Consider the following 20,149-nt stretch of genomic DNA (forward strand, 5'->3'; position numbering starts at 1 on the left):
GGGACTCAAAAAGATCTTGTCGTGGGTGTCTACTACAGACCTCCGAGCCAGGATGAAGGACTTGATGAAGCCTTCTGTCAACAGCTGACCAAACAGGCACAAAGAAGAGATATAGTAGTCATGGGCGATTTCAATTATCCCGATATCTGCTGGAAAACAAACTCAGCCAAGAGTACAAAGTCCAACAAATTCCTCACTTGCCTTGCAGATAATTTTATGGTCCAGAAGGTAGAAGAGGCAACAAGGGGATCAGCAACTCTTGATCTAATCTTAACAAATGTGGAAGACCTGATCAATACAGTTGAAGTGGTTGGATCCTTAGGGGCAAGTGACCATGTGCTCCTGCAGTTTGCAATACAAAGGAATGCTGAAACTAAGACAAGTCAAACACGCATTCTGGACTTTAAGAGAGCTGACTTCCAAAAAATGAAGGAATTACTGAGCGGCATTCCATGGACGCCGATATTAAAAAACAAGGGAGTTAAGGATGGATGGGAGTTTTTCAAAAGTGAAATACTCAAGGCGCAAATGCAAACAGTGCCAACAAAGAAGAAAAATAAGACAAGTGCAAAGAAGCCAGAATGGATGTCCAAAGAACTTCTAACTGAGCTAAAGCTCAAAAGTGACATGCACAAGAAGTGGAAAAGGGGAGAAATCACCAAAGAAGAATTCAAACGTATAGCCAACTCCTGTAGGGAAAAGGTTCGCAAGGCTAAAGCGCAAAATGAGCTCAGGCTTGCCAGGGACATAAAAAACAACAAAAAAGGTTTTTTTGCTTACGTTGGTAGAAAAAGGAAGAAAAAGGAGGCGATAGGGCCACTGCAAGGAGTAGATGGGGTGATGGTGACAGGGGATAGGGAAAAGGCAGAACTGCTTAATGCCTTCTTTGCCTCGGTCTTCTCACAAAAAGAAAGCCATCTTCAACCTCAGCAACATGGAATGGACGAAGGATTGGGGGAAATCCAACCCCAAATAGGGAAACAAGTTGTCCAGGAACACCTGGCCACTCTAAACGAATTCAAGTCCCCAGGGCCAGATCAGCTACATCCAAGAGTATTGAAGGAACTAGCGGAAGTTATTTCAGAACCACTGGCAATCATCTTCGAGAGTTCTTGGAGAACAGGAGAAGTCCCAGCAGATTGGAGGAGGGCGAATGTGGTCCCTATCTTCAAGAAGGGAAAAAAGAACGACCCAAACAATTACCGTCCGGTCAGCCTCACATCAATACCAGGCAAGATTCTGGAAAAGATCATTAAGGAAGTGGTCTGCAAACACTTAGAAACAAATGCGGTCATTGCTAATAGTCAACACGGATTTACCAAAAACAAGTCATGCCAGACTAATCTGATCTCTTTTTTCGATAGAGTTACGAGTTGGGTCGATACAGGGAATGCCGTGGATGTAGCATATCTAGATTTCAGTAAGGCCTTCGACAAAGTCCCCCACGACCTTCTGGCAAACAAACTAGTAAAATGTGGGCTAGACAAAACTACGGTTAGGTGGATCTGTAATTGGCTAAGCGAACGAACCCAAAGGGTGCTCACCAATGCGTCGTCTTCATCATGGAAAGAAGTGACAAGTGGAGTGCCGCAGGGCTCCGTCCTGGGCCCGGTTCTGTTCAACATCTTTATTAACGACTTAGACGAAGGGTTAGAAGGCACGATCATCAAGTTTGCAGACGACACCAAACTCGGAGGGATAGCTAACACTCCAGAAGACAGGAGCAGAATTCAAAACGATCTTGACAGACTAGAGAGATGGGCCGAAACTAACAAAATGAAGTTCAACAGGGACAAATGCAAGATACTTCACTTCGGCAGAAAAAATGGAAATCAAAGATACAGAATGGGGGACGCCTGGCTTGACAGCAGTGTGTGCGAAAAAGATCTTGGAGTCCTCGTGGACAACAAGTTAAACATGAGCCTACAATGTGATGCGGCAGCTAAAAAAGCCAATGGGATTTTGGCCTGCATCAATAGGGGAATAACGTCTAGATCCAGGGAAGTCATGCTCCCCCTCTATTCTGCCTTGGTCAGACCACACCTGGAATACTGTGTCCAGTTTTGGGCACCGCAGATGAAGGGAGATGCTGACAAGCTGGAAAGCGTCCAGAGGAGGGCAACTAAAATGATTAAGGGTCTGGAGAACAAGCCCTATGAGGAGAGGCTTAAAGAGCTGGGCATGTTTAGCCTGCAGAAGAGAAGGCTGAGAGGAGACATGATAGCCATGTACAAATATGTGAGGGGAAGTCATAGGGAGGAGGGAGCAAGCTTATTTTCTGCTGCCCTGCAGACTAGGACACGGAACAATGGCTTCAAACTACAGGAAAGGAGATTCCACCTGAACATCAGGAAGAACTTCCTCACTGTGAGGGCTGTTCGGCAGTGGAACTCTCTCCCCCGGGCCGTGGTGGAGGCTCCTTCTTTGGAGGCTTTTAAGCAGAGGCTGGATGGCCATCTGTCGGGGGTGCTTTGAATGCGATTTCCTGCTTCTTAGCGGGGGGTTGGACTAGATGGCCCTTGAGGTCTCTTCCAACTCTACTATTCTATGATTCTATGATTCTATGTGACGCAGGGAGGCTTAGACAGACAGGATGCTCCTCGCCCCGCCCCCCCTCCGCGTCTTGGCCAAAGAGCTGAGCCTGTGCCTGGCAACTCGGGGCATTATCTATGACCTTCTCCATGGCTGAGGCTCAGAACACCACCACTACAACAACGACGTCGACATAGGATGAGAGAGAGAGATGAGATGAGAGATTTATTCAGAGTGGGTTGCCTTTGTCTTCCCTGAGATAATGTGATCGATCTGCCTAATGTTATCCATGGGGTTTCTGTGTCTGAGTGAAGATTTGAACCTTGATCTCCAGAATTGTAATCCAAGGGTCAAACTACACTGACTATTCCTGATTTCGTCTAGGGCCAATTTATTTTATTTTTAAGTAATCTTCAATATCGATAAATCTCTTCTCTAGCACTACATTTCAAATAAGTTTATTTCTCATTTGGCTCTCTTTACAGACCAGCTTTCACAAGGCATATATTTAATTTGGAAATACAATGGCATGGGCCGTTCTACGTTTAGTGTTCTATTATATTTCTTTACAGTTCAGAATCTTACCTAATTTCTTCATAACATGCAGTTCAAGTCATTGCCTTCTTCAGATTTCTTGACCACAGTCTCCATTCTTCTGGCTCCTGGTCAATTAGACTTAATAGTCCAAATATAATTTTACATTATCTTTAAATCCTGTAGGGATATACTTCACATTGTATTTTGGCACTATGGTTGGTTTAGTGTTCTGTAGTTTTCTTCTAATGTTTATAATTAGAAGTTCATGATCTGTGCCACAATCTATCTCTTGTTTTGGCAAAAAGAATGGAATGTCACCATCTTCTTACAGTTATATAGTCTACTGGATTTCTATAATTACCATCAAGTGATGTCCATATATACAGTCACTTCTTTGGTTGCTTGAACAACCAGTTGGCCTCACAAAATTCTGTTAGTCAATTTCTTGCCTCCTTTCTTGATTTTAGTCCAAATTTTCCCATAATCTTTGGTCCTGCTCTATTTCCTAACTTTGCATTAAAATCAGCTATAATTAATAAGAGGTCCAATTTTTTTGGCATGTGACCAATTTTCTTCTGTACTCCAGCATAGAATTTTTAAATTGCTTTTTCTTCTGCCTCAAAATTTGGAGCATACATTTGGATTGAGGTTATACTGGTGACCACAAAGTATGAATTAGTCATATCTTGTATTATATTCTTTTACTTCTTTTGCTATACATCTCCTCTCTGTAAATGATTTTATATTCCAAGTAAGGTAAAAGGTAAAGGTTTCCCCTGACATTAAGTCCAGTCATGTCTGACTCTGGGGGTTGGTGCTCATCTTCATTTCTAAGCTGAAGAGGCGGCGTTGTCCGTAGACACCTCCAAGGTCATGTGGCCGGCATGACTGCATGGAGCGCCGTTACCTTTCCGCCGGAGCGGTACCTATTGATCTACTCACATTTGCATGTTTTTGAACTGCTAGGTTGGCAGGAGCTGGAGCTAACAGCGGGACCTTTCGGTCTGCAAGTTCAGCAGCTCAGCGCTTTAACGCACTTCGCCACCGGGGCTCCAAGTAAGTCCCGGTAATTATTTGAGAGCACAGAGAAAAATATAAACAGAGAATTTCTTTGCAAAGGAATGAAATTATAAGTGGGTAGGTAACTAGGTAGTAGTTTTCTGAGAATGAGACTTTTCTGTTCATTTGCTGGGATTATTATTATTTATTATTATTATCATTTAAAAGTATTTTCTGAAGAAGAGGAGGGGAGGAGAAAACGAAACTAAAAGGGTGACTCAAGGCTCTCAGAGACACCCAAATAATTTTAAAGAAAAGCACACCAGGAGTAAAAAGATGCTCTTTCTTTCTCCTAAGTTTCCAAACGCGGGCACGCACCCCACTCACCCACCCCGCACTTTCTCAACTCCCAGTCCCAGTAAATAAAAAGAATCAAGAAAATAAAGGAAAATAAAGGAAAAGATTGAGTGCTAGAGAGACGCCAAGCCAAGCCAAGAAATAAAGCTGACAGCAAACGGTAAGGCAATCAGACTGAAGCACTTCTCTAGAGCCAGGATACAACTGAGAGCAATGGAGACGCTCTCCCCATTAAATAGACACAGCTTAGGTAAGACATGTCATGGCGTTCTTCTATTCTGATAGAGAAACCCTGTGAGAGCACACAGCAGCCTCTTCACACGCCTCGTGATGCCAAATAGGAGAGGAGGAGCCATGACCGGCTGCCACATGGCCCATTTCAGCCAACCCCCCCTCCCCCCCCCCAAAAAAAAAACAAGATGGCTAAGCCCTACTGTTACTGCCAGCCGAACAAACCGGATTGGCCAGTTTTTCTGTCAAATTTGTTGTATAACATGATGTTTTGGTGCTTAATTTGTAAAATCATAGCCTAATTTGATGTTTCATAGACTTTTCCTTGATCCCTCCTTATTATCCAACATATTCGCTTATCCAACATTCTGCCGGCCCGTTTATGTTGGATAAGTGAGACTCTACTGTACTTACATAATATATGTGAAGAATTTGTAACATCCTAACAGGCAGTAAAATAAATATTGCTTAAAAGTGGTTGGGGTGGGCTTAGAGAACACATTGGCCTATAGAAAATTTTGAAGGGCAGTCCACAAGCCTGCCCAGGTTTTTAAAAATGCAATTACAGTAGAGTCTCACTTATCCAAACTTCACTCATCCAACACTCTGTTACAGCAGGAAATGTAGAAGAATAGGTTATTGCTAAACTTTCAAGCAGACTGTCTAACAAAAATTAAAGAAGTTTCCTTCTCTTCATATAACATTTCAAAACCCGCTCAAGATGGGATAATCTGAGATCAGATAAAAATATAGCAAGTTGGAATTTGTTTTTCACCCGTTTCCACCATTGAAGAGTTCTGGCCCAGTCTACTGAATATTGCTAGAAATTATTCTTGGTCTGACATGGTTCTAAATTGATCGCTAAAAATATTGGATTAATATACTTGCTTCCAACTGTGTTTTTTTCTCCTTTCGCTGTGATTCTGCCCACAGTTTTTCTGTTTGACTTCCATCAATTTCAGTGTGTAGCTAAACAACCAGCTTTAAATACTTCAGCTTCTGGTGTTACTTCAAGAAATTACTTAATTTGGATACATAAAGTCCCTTTTCTATAGTTGTTCACTGCTTCACAGGAAACCGTGTCAACATTGAATTGATTTCTTAAGAGCTGTAGAACATATTTCTTCTGTATTTATTTATCTATGTGTTTCTAATTATATTTTAGCACAAATAAGCTAGAAGCGCACAGTTTGCATGGTGCTACTTTAATTTGGCTCCCCAAACTGTGAAGTTGGATAAATGGAAATAAAATTGTATATAATGTTTGAGTTTTAAATACGTAATACAGAAATTGTTCAAGGAGGCATTCCGTAAGACTACCTATTAACTAGGATGTCTCCAGTTTGGATTATTATTTAATCTATTTCTCTCTAAATTCTATGCAACAGTGTGGTTAAAAGGTGTTACCATATAGCCTAGAATTTACAAAAATATTTCAGATATATGAAAAATAAGATTTAGAAATGCAGAGATTTTTATATTTGAAAAAGAACAAACAGGAAAAAAATGAGAGGAGATGCTTAATACGAAGGATGCTATATTTTACAGCAGTTGTTTTGAATTTAAGCTTGATCAGAATGGGCATCCATTAACAAAAAATATCAGTGCATTGGGTTGTTACATTCTATATTCTTTTTTATATTAGTATGATGTCGCCATACTTGCATACTTCTGTTGTGCTGAGAAATAGAAAACGAGAAGTTGTCCCTGTGTTCAGGTTCCTTGAAGCACTGCTCCATCAAAAAGGGTTGAAAGAAAATCCAAAATAGTTTCTCATTTAAGACCTTGAGATTGAACTACTAACGTTCCACTGCTGCTTTTATAGCTTCTGTTTAGAACAGTTTAATGTAAAATTTGGTTTAAAATGCTTAGGCAATCTGTTCATTTTAAAAATATATATATTTTGAAAAGCATTGATGGTGGTCCTTTGCCATGAATATTTTTTTCCATAATGGATCATGCCTATTCATTACACTACAGGCTGATTGCGAAAAATACGAGTTTATGAAAGAATGAAATTCTTAGTGAAATTAACAATTCATTTAAGCATGCAAAAAATTTAAAGAAAAAACATGTTATGGGAGAAATAATAAAAGTGCATTTTATGCATGGATTTTTTTTCATTAACTTTTACTATTAAATAGTAAAATAGAATACTTAAAAAAGATTTACAGCCACAATACAAAACATTTGAGATTACCTTTATTTGCACAGAGAACGGGTAATCTTCATACTGACATTTTGTATTATTATTTTAGTGTCCGTAACGTTGCTATACATTCATGCCTCCTGATACATGTCTTTATCCCATTGAAGTATTCAGCCCGAAATAAAAGTCTTGATCATGTTTACAGTTTTGGAAAGTTGGAGTGTGAAGAGGGATTCTTCCTTCTTTTTCTTTGAAAAGAGCACTTTGGGGACATGGGGCACACCTTCCTGTTAAGGAAGAAATGCATGGACACATACTGCTAACAATGGTGTGTTTTGGCTTAATTAATTTATTAATTAAAATATTAAAATAATTAATTAATTAATTAAAATATTGCAGATATCGCCTCTTGCGTTATCTTCTTCATGGGATGGCTTCTTTTATAAAGATCTTTTTCCACACATTAAGATGCATGCCTTACATTCTCTCTAGGATTGTTGTGTTTGGAAACTACAGAAGCAAACTTTGTAGGTCTCCTTTGACTACCTTCTGAAATACTGTACATGGTTAGAATAATTTATTTTATTTTACAGAAGTTTTTGTCATGTATTGACTAATTGTATTTTGGTAATAAACGCCTTTGTTGAACACATCAAAACTGTGTGCCCTCGATTTTATGGGATATATTTTTGAAGTGTATCTGTTGTAAGGATACTGGCCTGCATTGAAATAATTGTTTTATTTCGAGGTGAGGATCATATAGCGTTTTTTTTGGACTTCGACTAACAGTTTTTCCCCCATTGAATATAATGACTGGGCAACTGGAACTTTAATTCCGACAACCAAGGGCTCTACGATCCCCATCTGTTACACGGAATAATAATGTGGGTTGAATCTAGTTTATAATATTTAGAATAAATCTATTGGAATGAATAGGGTTCAGGTTGATCTATTCATATCAATTGGCTTATTTGATGTCCAATTTGGGATTCAACCTCCAAACCATATGACTATGATTATTGGGGGTTTTACTGATCGTTTTGCTTTGCTCTGTAGAGTGACCTTGCATATCATACAGTTTTAATTCCCAGCCAGGATCTAAAACAACCAAGAAGCCTATGAGCATGTCTAATTATGTTATGTTTTAAACAAGAGGCATGTTTTAAACCACTTAATCTAACACAGTGGTTCCCAACCTGTGGTCCGTAGACCACCAGTGGTCCGCAAGAACTAAAATATGGTCCGCGGCCTCACCTTTACTACTACGGATAACAACACAGCCCAACCAAAAAAAAAATTTTTTTCTTGGTGGTCTTTGTTTTTAGGACTGTTCTTGGGGTTATTTGGGTTGCTGATTCAGAAAATTGCTTTGGATAGACCACATCAGCTCTAGGTTATTAAATATGGTTTTCTGTGGGCGAGCAGATGGCGACTACTGGATGGCATATGTTCTGTATCAGAAACTAGAGCTAATGTGGTCTATCCAATGCAATTTTCTAAATCAGCACCCCAAATAACCAAACAAAATCTAAAGTTGACCAAAAACTGATTCATAACCCTTTTGGTACTAATGTTGGAGAGTGATCCCTGGTCAAAGTAGTCCCTGGTCAAGTGGTCCCTGGTCAAAAAAAAAGATTGGTAACCACTGATCTGACAGGAGGTAAAATTACGGAGATTTAATCTAAACAACTACCTTACTATCCTTTTACTTGGTAGTTTAAACAATTGCCTTACTACCCTCTAAAACAGGCATGTAAAATTATTATAACAGCAATTATAATAGTCGTACTATGGAATTCTTAAGGTTTTAATCATTAATAGATATACATATGAATGCTTTGATATCTATGAGTGCATTGCTGCTGTCCTGCATTTTCAGAGATTTCTTATCTAAAAGGCATTTTATCCAAAGGACCTGAATTGGTCACAGAGGATTAAAAGCACAAAGGAAGCCGGATCCTCTGAGCAGTTGTTCCGTGTCTTGCACTAAACTCTTGAAAACTGAATTTGGCAAAAAAAAAAAAAAAGGTTGCTGTGAGTTTTCCGGGCTGTGTAGTCATGTTCCAGAAGCATTCTCTCCTGACGTTTCGCCCACATCTATGGCAGGCATTCTCAGAGGTTGTGAGGTCAGTTGGAAACTAGCCAAATGGGGTTTATATATCTGTGAAATAATGTCCAGGATGGGAGAAAGAACTCTTGTCTGTTAGAGGCAAGTGAGAATGTTGCAACTGGCCACCGTGATTAGCATTGAATAACCTTGGAGCTTCAAAGCCTGGCTGCTTCCTGCCTGGGGGAATCCTTTGTTGGGAGGTTGGTGGGTTTTTTTTTGTATTAGGAATGACTTGAGAAACTGCAAGTTGCTTCTGGTGTTAGTGAATTGCCTGTCTGCAGGCATGTAGCTGGGCAGGGGTGGGCATGAGGGCTTAACCCCTCCCCCCCAAAAAATTCTCAGGGTTATTATTTTTATTATTTATTATCAGGGTCATTTATTATTTAAACTTATGTTTATTCATATCATAATCTGATCACCATGCTCAATATACCCCATATGCATGGGGGTATTGGGATAACAATACAGAAGGTTTGCAAGGTAGATCCTCTCTCACTCAGACTCAGCCCCCCCTTCCCCCCCGAATCAAAATCCTGGCTATGGACCTGCCTGTCTGCAAGGACGTTGCCCAAGGAACATTTGCCCTGGATGTTTTTGATGTTTTTACGATCCTTGTGGGAGGCTTCTCTCAGGTCCCCACATGGATCCATGCCCTCCCCGGGCTGGATTTGAGCTGGCAACCTTCAGTTCAGCAGCCTGACCTGTTGGAAGGTGTTAGCTGGCCCTGATTGCTTCCTGTCTGGAATTGCCCTGTTTTCTGAGTGTTGTTCCCTTCCCTCCGAATTTCAGCACCCATTACTGCTCAGACTATTGGCTGTTGATGCTGCTGTTTTTGTGTTATTGATTCTATTGAGATATGTTTTAATCTATGTTTGGTTTTAATTTTTGTTGGATCGGGCTTGTCCTCATGTAAGCCACCCTGAGTCCCTTCAGGGAGATGGAGGCAGGATATAAAAATAAAGTTGTTGTTGTTATTGTTGTTCTTTATTTGCTCCAAGCTATTCAGTGCTAGCTTGGACCCTGGGTGGCACAGTGCGTTAAAGCACTGAGCTGCTGAACTTGCGGACTAAAAGGTCCCAGGTTCAAATCCCGGGAGCTGAGTGAGCGCCTGCTGTTAGCCCCAGCTCCTGCCAACCTACCCTGTTTCCCCTAAAATAAGACATCCTCAGAAAATAAGACCTAGCAGAGGTTTTGCTGAATTGCTAAATATAAGGCCTCCCCCGAAAATAAGACCTAGCACCGTTTGTGTTTGGAAGCATGCCCACCGAACAGAACACCAGAGCATGCAGGTTTGGTAAATGTACGTACCATAGATTGTTGTACATGGAAATAATGGTAGTAACAAGAAATTCTTGATAGGATTCACAATTTGTCTGATTATGCTGGTTTGTGATAACAACTACTCAGGCCTGTAGCGAGGGGGGGGGGGTTAGGGGTTCAACCCCCCCCCCCGAAATTTTTCAGGTTATAAAAAAAACCTGGTTTGCTCATGAATTTTAACTGGTTAACCAAATCCTCATGCTAAATCTATGAGACGCAAAACATTTAAGAGTCCCTCCAGGCACTATCTCAAACAGATATTGACAGGTTTGTAGCGGGGGTGGGGGTGCTAGGGGTTCAACCCCCCCCCCCGAAATTTTCAAAAACCCCACCTGAAATTTTTTTCTGGCTATGGCTCTGCTGTACAGTATATAATAAATGTTCAATTTTTTTGTTCAACAATAAATGTGAATTCTTCTTCATGGAAAAATAAGACATCCCCTGAAAATAAGACCTAGAGCATCATTGGGAGCAAAAATTAATACAGTAGAGTCTCACTTATCCAACATAAACGGGCCGGCAGAACGTTGGATAAGCGAATATGTTGGATAATAAGGAGAGATTAAGGAAAATCCTATTAAACATCAAATTAGGTTATGATTTTACAAATTAAGCACCAAAACATCATGTTATACAACAAATTTGACAGAAAAAGTAGTTCAATATGCAGTAATGCTACGTAGTAATTACTGTATTTATGAATTTAGCCCCAAAAATTCACCATATATTGCAAACATTGACTACAAAAATGCGTTGGATAATCCAGAACATTGGATAAGCGAATGTTGGATAAGTGAGAATCTACTGTATAAGGCACTGTCTTATTTTCGGGGAAGTAAGGTAGCAGTTCAAAAACATGCAAATGTGAGTAAATCAATAGGTCGGGAAGATAACGGTGGGCGCTCCATGCAGTCATGCCAATGGCCACATGACCTTGGAGGTGTCTATGGACAACGCCGGCTCTTTGGCTTAGAAATGGAGATGAGCACCAACCCCCAGAGTAGGTCACGACTGGACCTTTACCTTTACCTATTCAAGATGGTCAATTACAACATGCACAGGAAAGGAGATTCCATTGAACATTAGGAAGCCCTTCCTGACTGTTCAGCAGTGGAACTCTCTGCCTTGGAGTGTGGTGGAAGCTCTTTCAACAGGAGTTGGATGGCCATCTGTCGGGTATGCTGTCATTACGCATTTCCTTCACGGCAGGGGAAAAATTGTCTCTTCCAACTCTAGGAGTGTATGCAAACATGGTCCTTTGGGCCCTCCTCCTCCTCCTCCCGTCAGGCCGCCCAAAGGGAGGCGCCAAAGCATCCTTCCCTCCTTCCTTTGAATGGAGGCTTCGGTGGCGACGTCATCTTCCTCCGCCCGAGCCCTTCCTCTTCCCTTCGAAGACAGAGAGGTAAATAAAGGCCTCGCGGGGAAGGAGGTGTCGGGGAGGGAAGGAAGGCCAGGCCTCGCTCGGGGTGAAGAAAAAGAAGGGCTCCATGGCGGCGCTGGCAGGCCCAGCCCTCTCCTCACGCCGCCTGCCTCCCCCATCGCCTTATTCTGTCTCTTCAATCCGGAATGGCCCTCACGGAGCGAGAGAGAAAGAGACAGGGAGAGGCCTCTGTTTTCAGGGTTGTTGTATGTCTTTCGGGCTGTGTGGCCATGTTCCAGAAGCATTCTCTCCTGACGTTTCGCCCACATCTATGGCAGGCATCCTCAGAGGTTGTGAGGTATGGAGAAAACTAAGCAAAGAGGTTAATATATATCTGTGGAAAGTCTAGGGTGAGAGAGGTCAGTGTGAATGTGTGTAGTTAATCACTTTAATTAGCATTGAAAAGCTTATCTGCTGTCTTCTTCCTGCCTCTGGGGCATCCTTTGTTTAGAGTCGTTAACTGCCCTTGGTTGATTCATGTCTGGAAACCCTCTGTTTTCAGAGTATTGCTTTTTATTTACTGTTCTGATTTTTGAGTTTTGTAATACTGGTAGCCAGATTTTGTTCATTTTCATGGTTTCTTCCTTTCTGTTGAAGTTGTCCACATGCTTGTGGATTTCAATGGCTTCTCTGTGTCGTCTGACATGATAGTTGTTAGAATGGTCCAGCATTTTTGTGTTCTCAAATAGTATTCTGTGTCCAGGCTGGTTCATCAAATGCTCTGCTATGGCTGATTTCTCTGGTTGAATTAGTCTGCAGTGCCTTTCATGTTCTTTGACTCTTGTTTGGGCGCTGCGTTTGGTGGTCCCTATGTAGACTTGTCCACAGCTGCATGGTATCCGGTAGACTCCTGCAGAAGAGAGAGGATCCCTCTTGTCCTTCGCTGACCGTAGCATTTGTTGGATTTTCTATCACAACTATCATGTTATCACATTATCTGAGTGTGTACGTCTCCTTCCTGAGTATGGACTCGGGTAACCCAGTTCAAAGCAGATAATCTGGGATTTTCTGCCTTGATATTCTGGGTTTTATGGCTGTGTGGAAGAGCCCCTAGTGTATTTTTTTCTCATGTGGCATATGCCTCCACTAGTCCTGTGTGGACATTTATACCCACATGCTTTTTGAGCATTGAAAGCATCTACTTCATTTCCCATTAAAATTGTCAACTCATTTTTTCCCGGCAGAGTCTTTAGTGTGACAATTGTGGATTCTAGCAGCTAATAATAATATTATAATAATAACTTTATTTTTATACCCCGCCCCATCTCCCCGAAGGGACTCGTGGTGGCTCACATGGGGCCATGCCCGATACAACAATAAAAAAACCAATCACAAAGCCATAACACAATTAACCTAATAAAAACATCGACATCAGTAAAAAAAAATCATTAAAATGAGCATGAATCATGCAATATTAAAATCAGGGGACTAAATTCATAGATCCCGGGCAAAGTGCAGAAAATACCAAAATGGAGACAGGTAATTTCACAGTTAAAATGAACAATAAAGTGCAGTGTAATAATGGTAAAACATCAGCTAAGGGCCCTTCCACACAGCCCTATATCCCAGAATATCAAGGCAGAAAATCCCACAACATCTGCTCTGAACTGGGATATCTGAGTCCACACTCAGATAATGTGGGACTTTCTGCCTTGATATTCTGGGGTATAGAGCTGTGTGGAAGGGCTGTTATTCTTCACCTAGGATAGAAAAAGAGGCTTTGGGGAAACTGGGGTCCCTTCCACATAGCTGAATAAAACCCCACATTATCTGCTTTGAACTGGAATATATGGCAGTGTGGACTCAGATATCCCAGTTTAAAAGCAAATATTGTGGGATCTTCTGCCTTGATATTCTGGTTTATATGGCTGTGTGGAAGGGCCCTCAAAGTGTGGGCAGAAGCAGAGCATTATCACTAACTTCATTGGCTATGACCCCAACATATTCAGGAAGTCTTGGATGTATTTCTGAAATTTGCTCTGGTTTTCATATCCTGTCTTCCTTCGTCATGCCTTATACATATGCAACCATCTGCTTCTTCTTTTCTCACACACTTATTCTTATAATTTTTCTCTTTTTGCTCCTACCTCACAAGGCCTGTACACTTTTTATGTTGCTTGGTGTATTAATTATACTTTCTTTTTCCTCCAAATAACCGCAAACCACACTCCTTTGTATTCAGTATCTTCATACCTTGACCTGTACTCCATTTGTATCAAAACTCCTGGATATACCTTTCTCTTTTATGTACTCATCATATGCTACTTTATGCATTATATTTTTCCTTAACATAACCTCTTAATCTGTCTCATCCTCTGTGGTTGCATATCTTTCATTTGTTGTGCTTTTTAGAAGAATAAAAACATACAGGTAAGGTGCGCACTATTATTGCACATATGGGATCCATGGTTTGCATTTTCTACAGGATCTTGTTGGAAAGAGGGAAGATTTCAAGTGGGAAGGACCTTTCACAATTGGGTTCAATTGCCTTTATCACAAATTCTTACTAGGTGATGATTTTAATTTGAGTTGGATGATTTGGATGGTTCAAATGCAAACAACATTCCTGCTTTATTATTGACTATTCAGCATTCAAAATACCCAAATTCTGTGCCCAGATAAGTTTCACAGCTATGACACAAAAAACACGGAAATTCTTATTTGAAAATCCAGCCATATGGAATGACAAATTGCTGGAAAATATACCCAAAGTATTAATAGTATGCAAGACATAAGGAGGCATTAAATAACTGGCCTTAAATCTTTCGTCTCTGACTTCAAATTACCAAGCTGACCTAACAGTTATTGATCTGAGTGTTACCTTGACAGTGTTTTGATCCTACAATATTTATTTTATTAATAATTTCATCTTACGTTTCTGTGTCTATGTCCCTACATTTAAAGGGGAGTAGTACAACTGACAAGCTGTTAAACAAATGGATAAATTAACTTCCATATTATTTTCTATATGTGCATTTAGGAACGAGCTTGAAGTATAATGCATGAAGGTTAGTGACATCATGACAACTATTCGACAGAGAAAGGGAACAAAATCTACAGAAGTTGCAGAAGAATGTCTATCACAAGAGAAGAACTGGAAACTTAATGGGAAAGTTGTGCCTGGTAGGTATAATTTGTTTACTTGTTTGTTTAAAGTAAGATAGTTTCAGGTTTATTTTTGAAATTTCATTACATGAATGCCAATATTAATCATGATAGAGTAAGTCCTTCCTAATCAGTATTCCACATTGTTTTTAACTTGATGTCCATTATAATTTCCAGAAGTTAGTAGTTTATTTACAAAGCACTGCATTGATTTTTATGTCTTCAGCCCTTGCTTACTTAACAGGTTGGGGATTAGGGTGCTGTTAGAAAGGGGAAATGATTGGGAAACGGAACCTAATTTTTATATTTGTAAATAAAGTACAAACATCTTATTACAGAATTACTTAACCGTATCTATACACAGGGTATCCCAAAAATGTATTCACCCAGAAACTCCCCCCCCCCCCACACACACACACACCGCAAAAAAGATATATCCCATTAACAGGATTAAAGATTCCAGTAGTAGAGAAGTGTCATGAAATTATACTAATGACATTAAAGAAAGCCAAGCCCAATAAGGAGTGGCTTAGAGAGCTGGTTATGTTAAACCTGAAGTCCAGAGCCTTGCAGCAAAGACAACTTGTTCCCCTACCACATCATTAAATCCATACGAGCTTGGAGTTATGGCAGTTTATCTCCGCATTTTGATTAATCCCACCAAGAGGAGAGTTTTGATGACTACTAGTTGTAATGTGTTGCCATCAGCTCTTTTGGGTGGGAGAGATAAAAACATTGAACGTTCTAAAATGGGTTTGCTCTTATGACTTGGTTTCTGTTGAAACACTTCACCATTCTTTGTATGTAATATATTGAGATATGGATGAAATACAAGAATTCACAATATTTTCAATGGCAAGGGTGCTATAAAATTCCGTATCTTCTGAACAACTCTTTTGTGAGACGGTTGCAAATTTTCTTCTTGAGATTAGTAACTCTTAATTATGCTTTCCTTTTTATCTGTGACTTCCTCTTGTTGTATGTGCCTGTGTTGTGATTTTCTTGCATGCAAGAAAGCCTGTGTATGATGTGGGCAAGTCCAGTGGTGACATTCAATTGAAAACAGGTCACACTGAGGAGAAAGCAAGCTATTTTTCGGCTGTTCTGGGGACTAAGGCCCCACCATCATGGGCTACAAAATGCACAACAATTCTCCAGCAATTCACAACATTAAACAATAAGGAAGATCGGTGCCCTTATCTCCTTTTTCCTATATGTTGGGGCACAGGGAAAACAGGATAATGGCACTGGCCTTTGTGAATTCACAAAACTTTCTTCTTTAAAATGCACACTTTTAAAATCTGAGCCTCTTCACACTGATTTCTACTAGTAGGGGATAAAATAGAGTTAATCAGTTTTGCCCCATCTTTAAGGGGCTGGAAGTCCAAACATCCAAAAGCAACTTTGGGCCCGATTTGAAGTATGTGGCTGGTAGATAAGCCCCAAGTTACGGAGTAACAGATTCAGATGACAGGTGAAGAATCCACCTAAACTTTAGGGAAAATCTTCTGACATTAAGAACTGTTCGACAGTCAGCTCACCACAGCCGCTCCTGAATGAACACACGAGACTCTCTGTGATATCACCAGAAACTTTTACTGTAGGAAACATGAACATCAGAAAAGCCAAGAATGGGATACTACGGCCAACCCTCCTTTATATACCCTCCCCCTCATTTGAACAGTCTCTTCCCGCTCAGTAAAACCCCGCGCAAATTCCCCGCCAAGTCCAGCAGCCGTTTCTTCTCCAAGTCCTGAGCCGCAGGTGTCTTATCAATGTCAGTGACCCTGAAACTCAGAGCCACATCCAGGCTCTAGTAGCAGGGTTCTGACATGGCGTCCTCCTCCCCTTCATCCTGGAAGGAAAAGATTAAACACAACTATTGTTCTCCGCCGTCCAGAGTTCCTTTATACTTTTTTAACAGGCTGCAATGGAATACCGGGTGTACCTTTCCTAGGTCCTTGGGTAGCCTCAGCTCATAGGTCACTTCGTTTATTCTTTTTGCTACCCTGAATGGTCCTATATAGCGTGGAGCCAATTTCTTGGATGGGAATCCCAATTTTAGGTTTTTTGTGCTCAGCCAAACCAGATCTCCTTCGCCCAATTTGTCCCCCTCTCGGCGCCTACGATCCGCAAAGAGCTTGTACTTCTTTTGTGTTTCCCGCAATGCCTCTACCACGGTTTGCCACCCTTGCTTGATTTTGGCCGGCCATTCCTCGTCGGTCTGGCCCTCCCCTTCCTTCCACTCGGGTAGCCTGGGGAAAGGTGCCACCTCCTGTCCGTATACTATTTCGAATGGGGCACGACCTGTGGCCGAATGTACGGCCCCGTTAAAAGCCATCTCAGCAAACGGTAGAAGGTCCGCCCAATCATCCTGTCTATAATTGGTGTACATCCTTAAGAATTGGCACAGTGTCTGTTGGGTACGTTCGACCCCCCCGTTGGTCGCGGGATGAAAGGCCGAGCTCAGGTTCCTTTCTGCTCCTAACAGCTGTAAGAATTTTCCCCAAAATTTTGCAGTAAATTGGACTCCCCGGTCGCTAATTATTTTGTCGGGACACCCATGTAGGCGATATACATGCTTCACATACAAATCAGCAAGTTTTTCAGCTGAAGGGAGTTTTGGCAGGGCCACAAAGTGTGCCTGTTTTGAGAATAGGTCCAATATTGTCCAAATGTATCTGTGGCCTCTGCTGGGGGGTAGTTCGCCTACAAAATCCATGGCTACGCATTCCCATGGCCTCATGGGCTCCACCACCTTCTGCAATAGCCCCTGGGGCTTCCCCGGTGGTGTTTTTCCCTCTGCACATAATTCACACTGCGTGACGTACCCCCTGGCGTCTTTCCTCATTCCGGGCCACCAGCATTGTTTGGCCAACAGTTTAATAGTCCTGGTGGGGCCTAGATGACCCGCACCTTTGTTATCATGGTACTTCCTTAACATTTCTCGTCTTAAACATTCAGGAATATACAATTTCTTATTTACAAACACCAAATCCCCACACAATTCTCCCTTTTCTTTGTTAGTTTGTAACCATTTGTCCATTCCATACGCTCGCTTCAACTCTTCCTCCCATATTTCTCCTCCCCCCGTGGAAATGGCAGTACGTTTGTTTTCTTTGGCCGCTTGTGCTCGAGTTAGTACTGCCAGGCCCCATTGCTTATCTAGGAATAGGCTCCCTTCAGATTCCTGAATTCCTCCCCCGTGCTGAGGCATCCGAGAGAGAGCGTCAGCGAGTATGTTATGTTTCCCCTGGAAGAATCTGAGTCTGAAATCAAAACGGCTGAAATATTGGGCCCATCTAATTTGCTTCGCCGATAGTTTACGAGGGGATCTTAGATACTGTAAATTTCTATGATCAGTCCACACCTCAAACGGTGTTCCACTTCCTTCCAGAAAGTGTCTCCAGCACTCTAGTGCTTTTAGAATCGCTAAGGCTTCTCTCTCCCAAATCGGCCAGTTTTTTTCTGTATCGCTAAACTTTTTTGACAGATAGCCACATGGCTTCAGGTTCCCCCCCTCGTCTTTCTGTAGCAGAACTGCCCCATATGCCCGGTCTGACGCATCGCAATGTAATACAAAGGCTTTAGACATATCCGGGTGCTGTAGGACAGGCTCCTCAGTAAAACGCTTTTTAAGGGCTTCGAAAGCTTCCTGGCATTCTATTGTCCAGGTCAGTTTGGCCCCTGGGGCCTTCACTTTGGCTGTTTCTCCCCTGCCTTTAGTCTTTAACAAATCCGTTAATGGCAAAGTGAGGCGCGCAAAGTCCTTGATAAATGTTCTATAGAAGTTTGCGAACCCTAGGAAGGATTGCAGCTGCTTCCGTGTTTTGGGGGCTTCCCACCCCCTCACGTCTTCTACCTTCGCAGGGTCCATCGCCACTCCCTGGGAGGAAATCCTATACCCCAGAAAGTCTATCTGGTCTTTATTGAACTCGCACTTGGCAAGCTTCGCATACAGTTTTGCTTCTCTCAACTTTTGCAGGACTTCCCTGACTAGTTCTATGTGTTGCTCCTTAGTCCGAGATATTATCAATATGTCATCTAAAAAAACAAAGACTCCCTTGTACAACAATGGATGCAACACTTCGTTGATTAATTGCATGAACGCGGCACCTCCGCCGCACAAACCGAAGGGGAGCACACGATAATTGAATAATCCGAATGCACAGGAGAAGGCCGTCTTCCACCTGTCCTCTGGTTTGATCTGCAATTTATGGTACGCTTCAATTAAGTCCAATTTAGTGAATATCTGTCCCTCCGATAACTGGGCGATCAAGTCCTTCACTAAGGGTAGGGGGTATTTATTTACAGAACTGATTGCATTCAGGCCCCTGTAGTCAATGCAGAGCCTCAGCGTTTGGTCCTTTTTCCGCCTGAACAACACAGGCGCCCCTAAAGGGGAATTTGAAGGCTCTATGAAACCCCTCGCTAGGTTTTTATCAATGTATTTTCTCAGTTCCTCCTTTTCCCTAGCCGACATTGGGTATATTTTTGCCTTGGGAAGCTCTGCTCCTGGGACTAGCTCTATCTTCACTTCAACTCTCCGCTTCGGTGGGAAACTGTCTGCTTCCTTCTCATCAAATACGTCCACAAAATCCCGATACTCTGGGGGTAATTTATCTGCCAGTTCTGCTATCCTGATAGAGTCTTCCTCCCCCCTTTTCCCCGGCTCCCTCTCCACTTCCTGGCTCCCTTCTTCCAACTTCATCCTGAAGATCATGCTCTTATCCTCCCAGTTGATTTGCGGGTTGGCCTGCCCCAGCCATGGCATGCCTAGTATAACATTATAGCTGGCTATTTGTGATATCACAAATGATACCTTTCCTTCCCAACTCCCTATCTTACACTTTACATCTTCGGCACTGTACTTAGCTAATGATCCCGATGCTGTGGATCCGTCCAACTGCGAAAAAGCTATTGGGGATTCTAGGTTCGTTCTTTCGCATCCCAATCCCTCGGCTAATTCAGGGGAGATGATGTTCCTGGAACATCCACAATCCACAAATGCTTTGCAGGTTGCTTGTTTGCTGCCACTTTCAAGCTGAATGGGGACCACTATCATGGCTTTGTCCTGACTTACCAACCCCCCCGAGTGGTGCCTCATCGGTGGTTCTTCCTCGGCGCGTTTCCCTGCCACGGCTCTTGGTTTGGGCGGGCCTCCGCCTTCCCCTTTTCTCTGCCAGCACTCGGCAGCCCTGTGGCCCAAACGGCCGCACACGAAGCAGCCCCTCCTGCTGGTGCTCACGTTCCCTGTCGGCTCCGTTCTCCTCCCGGCTGGGGTTGATCCCTCCTTCCGGCTCCCCTCTTTCATCTGCGGCCGCTGCTGTAGCCCTCCTCGGTGCCTCCTCGCCTGGGCCAGCGATGTCTCGATGCGCCCCGCCAGCTG

General features: G+C 42.2%; 1 protein-coding gene and 1 long non-coding RNA gene across 3 annotated transcripts in view; one reads left to right on the forward strand and one right to left on the reverse strand.

The window, feature by feature from the left end:
• LOC134292341 (uncharacterized) overlaps positions 1-20,149 on the reverse strand; it is a 62,024-nt gene that overhangs the window by 28,443 nt on the left and 13,432 nt on the right. The window lies entirely within an intron of this gene.
• Positions 11,507-20,149, forward strand: part of LOC100559465 (thyroid transcription factor 1-associated protein 26) — a 94,054-nt gene continuing 85,411 nt past the window's right edge. Inside the window, exons 1-2 of one of the 2 annotated variants that reach the window (XM_062966601.1) lie at positions 11,507-11,637; positions 14,636-14,778. In XM_062966601.1, the coding sequence (XP_062822671.1) occupies positions 14,658-14,778 (121 nt within the window). In that variant the 5' untranslated portion in view covers positions 11,507-11,637; positions 14,636-14,657. The other variant, XM_062966602.1, reaches the window with a different exon arrangement.

The sequence above is a fragment of the Anolis carolinensis genome, unplaced genomic scaffold (genome assembly GCF_035594765.1).
Source record: "Anolis carolinensis isolate JA03-04 unplaced genomic scaffold, rAnoCar3.1.pri scaffold_25, whole genome shotgun sequence".
Lineage (NCBI taxonomy): Eukaryota > Metazoa > Chordata > Lepidosauria > Squamata > Dactyloidae > Anolis > Anolis carolinensis.